The sequence below is a fragment of the Parus major genome, unplaced genomic scaffold (assembly GCF_001522545.3).
Source record: "Parus major isolate Abel unplaced genomic scaffold, Parus_major1.1 Scaffold786, whole genome shotgun sequence".
NCBI lineage: Eukaryota > Metazoa > Chordata > Aves > Passeriformes > Paridae > Parus > Parus major.
The window spans coordinates 1,381-6,022 of record NW_015379665.1 but is presented as its reverse complement, the minus strand read 5'-3'; the positions used below and the strand labels follow the sequence as shown (position 1 = coordinate 6,022).

Sequence of the window (4,642 nt, the reverse complement as noted above, 5' to 3'; positions counted from 1 at the left end):
ATTAATGATGAGAGGAACCATTAATGATGAGGAACCATCACAACCCTCAGCTCTGTGCAGGGCAGGGCTGGGGGCTGGAGAGCAGGGACTGGCGGGCACAGGGGCTGGTGGTGGTGCAGGAGCAGGGAGTGAGGGCTGCAGTCAGAACCCCCCTTCCTCTGCTGGGGACCATCATGACCTCTGTGAAGTCTGTATTTTTTCGGGGTGCCAGAGTGATGTTTTGGGAAGGGTTGATGGTAGCAGGTGCCTGGCTGTGTTCTCTGAAGTGCCCTGTGACCCTGCCCATCGCACACGCTGCCTGTGGGTGCAGCTGCAGCGCCTGCTCCAGGACATGGCAGCACAAACCAGTGACAGGGGCTGGGCTCCAGTTCTTCACACTGACCTCAGCAAGGGGTGGCCTTCAGAGCCAGAGCTGTGAGTGTCTCTCTCCTGATGGAGCCAAGTATTTTTATACCTCACTTCCTCGGAGCTTGTCTCTTTGCATTACTGCCAGGAAAAGATACGGCAGAAAGATCAGAGCAGCCAGGAGAAGGAGGGGGCAGGTCACTCCCAATTTGCAGCTTTGCTTTCAGGCTTCTCAACTCAATTATTCAGCAAATTGGGCTCCGAGGAAAAGCAGCACGAGCTCTTCCATCAGGTAACAGAGCAGGGCACAGATGAGCTCTGCCCTGCAGCTGCCACGTCGCTGATGCTGGAGCTCTCTGCAGAAGTTCCCAGCTGTGCTGGGGTTCTCCTGCTGTGTCTGTCTGCAGGGTTTCCTGCCTCTTCTGGGGGTGCCCAGCCCAGGCTCAGCCCCACTGCCATGGTGCTGTCAGTGTTTCTCCTTGCTGCCACTCTGTGTCTGTAGCCAAGAGTGGGAGCGTGCAGGGGGACAGGGCTAGTCATGCCCCGAGCCAGGTACCAAAACATGAGGGTGAAGGCATGGCAGGACTTGGGGTGTTCTCTTCAGCTGTCACTTTGTTTGTCCTGAAGCAGGTGAATCCCTATGGAAACGTTCCCTGGTGCCTGTGTGTGCTTCACTGCATCTCACATGAAAACACAGCAGCAAAGCCCACCTGAACTCAGTTTGCTTCTGTGTAGCATCTTTTGTTTGCAAGTCTGGGGATAGTCTGAGGACTTCCAGAGGGAAATCACGGGCAAACAAGGAGGTTGGTTGGAGCTCTGGGACATGACCCAGACCTGGTCTGGTTTTGGGGAAAGCACCCAAGTGAACCACCATGAAATATGCAAAGCTGAGAACACAGGATGTGAAGAAGCCCCTTGCCATGGTGCTAATAACACAAATCCTGAGCCCTGTGTCTCCTCCCCACAGGTCAGCCATTCAAGCTGGACCCCAAGATGGCTCACAAGAAGCTGAAGATCTCCAATGACGGGCTGCAGATGGAGAAGGACGAGAGCTCCTTGAAGAAGAGCCACACGCCGGAGAGGTTCAGCGGCACGGGCTGCTACGGCGCCGCCGGCAACGTCTTCATCGACAGCGGCTGCCACTACTGGGAGGTGGTGGTGGGATCCTCCACCTGGTGAGGGGAGGGTCCTGTGTGAGGGGATTGCTTTGCCAGAGATGCCCACCCTGTGCCCTTCTCCAGCAGCTGGGCTCTGAGAGCGCAGGGTGCCCGTCGGGGCTGGGCCTGGTGCTGAGCGCAGCTTCTCCTCTCCTGCAGGTATGCCATCGGCGTGGCGTACAAGTCAGCCCCCAAAAACGAGTGGATCGGGAAAAACTCCTCTTCTTGGGTCTTCTCCCGCTGCAACAACAACTTTGTGGTGCGGCACAACAACAAGGAGATGCTGGTGGAGGTGCACCCGCAGATGAAGCGCCTCGGTGTGCTCCTGGACTACGACAACAACGCGCTCTCCTTCTACGACCCAGCCAACTCCCTCCACCTGCACACCTTCGAAGTCTCCTTCATCCTGCCCGTGTGCCCCACCTTCACCATCTGGAACAAATCCCTGATGATCCTGTCGGGGCTGCCCGCCCCGGATTTCATCGATTACCCCGAGCAGCAGGAGTGTAACTGCCGGCCGCAGGAGTCCCCGTACGTGTCAGGAATGAAAGGCTGTCACTAGGCTGCCAGGCCCGCCGTGCCCCGTGCAGCGCTGGCAGCCGTGCTGGAACGCCTCTGGCGAGCTCCACACCCAGCTCCACCCTATTTTCATGGAAAAGTGGAGGAACCTGGAGGCACAGCTGGAAAGGAACTGCTGTTGGTGAGCTCCGGAGTGCGCAAGAGCGGCTGGAGCGGCTCTCCGGCATCTGTCCCCAAGAGGATTGTCACCTGCAGGGTTCTGTCTTCCCTCGGGGGCTGGAAGGGCCAGGGCAGCTTTCAGGGTGACGTGGGGTGGTCAGGGAATGGCAGGCTGGGCAGCAGGGATGGGCTCTGGAGCCCTCTGACAGCTGCTGTGAGGACGCAGAGCATGAGCAGCACTGTCCAGGCAGGACTTTGCGTGTGGCTGAGGCTCGGTGCCCTCCCTGCTGGGGTGGATAAGGCTCGGAGCCCTCGGGCTCGCTCAGCCCTGGCAGTGGATGTGTGCTGGTCCCTGGAGGGAGGGTGGTGCTGGTCTGTGAGTGCAGGTGGCACTGAGGGTGCTGCCCGTGGCTGGCTGTGCTGCAGGTGGGATGCTCCTGACGCATTTCTGGGGTCCTGCAGTGGAGAGCCACGGACCCCCAGCCCACCATCCCCTCCTTGGAGAGCTCCCAGTAACTGGGGAGGCCTGCATCCTTGAGGAGCTTTGGCCCCTGGCACAGAGGTTTGGCAGCTGCTCCTCCCTGATGGGGTCTGGCCGGCAGTGCCCTGCTCCACACAGGTCTCCATCAGTGTTCTGTCTGGTGTCCCAGCAGCAAAAACTCACCTTCCTACTCTGAACCCGCACTGGAGTCCTGCTCAAAGACCACCTCTATGCTCTATGACCCAAAATCTCAATTCATGACCCCAAATGTTGACTTCTGGTTTGTTCTCCATCATGCCAGGGGGTTGAGCTGGATGCATTTTAAAGATCCCCTCCAGCTCACACTATTCCATGATTCTGTGGTGGTGTGAGTGTGGAACCATCCTGTTTACTCTGTGGCCGAGGACTGAGCCTGTCCCTGAGGCTCAGGGTTGAATTCATCTGGAGCCAGTTCAGAATTCCTCTGGAGGAATTCCCAGTGCCCCAGCCAGGGGGGTGTGTGTGGGTGACTGCTGGTGACAGCTTTGCCCAGGAGGAGAGTCCAGGCGAGCCCATTCCTCAGCACACGTCTCTCCTGTGTGGGGTTTTGGAAAAGGGAGGTGGGCAGCAGCTCAGGAAAAGGATCTGCTGCCAGCCCTGCCCAGCTGAGAGGGGTTTCCCCTGGTACAGGCTGCTGTCCCGTGGTGCCTGCAGGGCAGACAAGGGGTGCAGCTCTCCTCCAGAGTCCTGCTGAGCACAGGGGCAGCTGCGCTTGCTTCTCCCAGCCCCGGCTGCAGGAGCTCGGGGAGGCTGCAGTGGGGTGTGTCTGCTGTCCCCACAGCCTGGCACGGCCCCCCTCACTCTGGGAGGTGAAAGCACCCTTTGGAGATGGATGTTTTTGTCAGGAAGGTCCCTGGGGCTGCTCATGCTGTGCCGTGGGGACACCAGGCACTGGAGGTGGATGTTGGCCCTGGGAGCGCTCGGCATCCTCGGCTCAGAGCCCTTAAGGTGACATTTGCACCTGATGAAATTGCACTAATTGTGGGACCCCCTGGCCCCCACACGTGGCTGGGGGAGCCCCACACCCCGAGCAGGGGCTGGGGGCCTTTCCCAGGCACCCACACTGTGGTACGGAAAGCAGAGCCCACCCAGTTGTCACCGAGATTTGGGGAGCAGCAGCCCCGTCCCTGGGCCCTGCTCAGGACGTGGAGGGGGGCTCAGGTGCTGGTTCCTCTGCTCCTGGTGACACCAGTGTCCAGCTTCGGGATGTGTGCACTCCTGGCTCCCCTCAGCCTCCCTTCCACGTGTAACATTCCTGCTTCCGTTTTGTTTGGGGGGAGGGCTCTTCTTCCTGGTGGGTTTTTCCCTTGGTTTTGTTTTTGTTTTGTTTTTTTTTTTTGCAACTTCTTTGTTAATGTGTGTACATATATATATATATATATATAAATATATATATAAAAATTATAATATAATATATATACGTTACTGGGTATGTCTGTGTGTGAGGGAGGCCATAAGGTGAGGATAGGCCTGGGATCTTCCTGCTGCCCATCACAGTGTTCCCCAAACCTGGCACAACATATGGCTGTGCATCCTCAGGAGCAGAGGGGACTTGTGGTACCACCCTGCAGCAGCTTTCCTTGTGCTGTGCCCGCGGGCTGGCACGGCTAAAGCTCCATCCAAAAACATCTGTACACATCTGCACCCTGCTGCCAGCCCCGGGGAGATGTCTCGATACCCAGGACACTGAGTGTGCCACAGTCCTGGATGGCACAGGGACTCTGGACATCTCCGAGTGTCACCCACGTGGGGAGGGTGGGGATGGAGCTGGTGACACCCCCCAGCACAGAGCCCCTCTCGAGCACAGGGACCTGCAGGGAGGAGCTGGGGGTTCTCCTGTCCCCAGCCCCTGCCCTGGCTCACATCCTGGGGGTCCCCCATAGCCCCCCAGAGGGGAATGGCCCTGGGGAGGGGATGCCCCGTGCAGGCAGAAGCTGCTGGA

At 58.6% G+C, this 4,642-nt stretch overlaps 1 protein-coding gene across 1 annotated transcript; it reads left to right on the top strand.

The window, feature by feature from the left end:
- The first annotated feature begins 23 nt into the window (after positions 1-23).
- Positions 24-3,928, top strand: LOC107199478 (probable E3 ubiquitin-protein ligase MID2). The gene is made up of 3 exons (XM_015616800.3): positions 24-1,148; positions 1,313-1,520; positions 1,662-3,928. The coding sequence occupies exons 2-3, from the start codon at positions 1,339-1,341 to the stop codon at positions 2,062-2,064; spliced, it is 585 nt and encodes a 194-aa protein (XP_015472286.1). The 5' UTR covers positions 24-1,148; positions 1,313-1,338; the 3' UTR covers positions 2,065-3,928.
- Positions 3,929-4,642: the final 714 nt, after the last annotated feature.

Coding starts and splice junctions, on each gene's coding strand:
- LOC107199478 (XM_015616800.3), top strand. CDS start 1,339: ATGGCTCACAAGAAGCTGAAGATCTCCAATGACGGGCTGCAGATGGAG. Junction 1,521..1,661: donor GTGGTGGGATCCTCCACCTG/GTGAGGGGAGGG, acceptor CCTCTCCTGCAG/GTATGCCATCGGCGTGGCGT.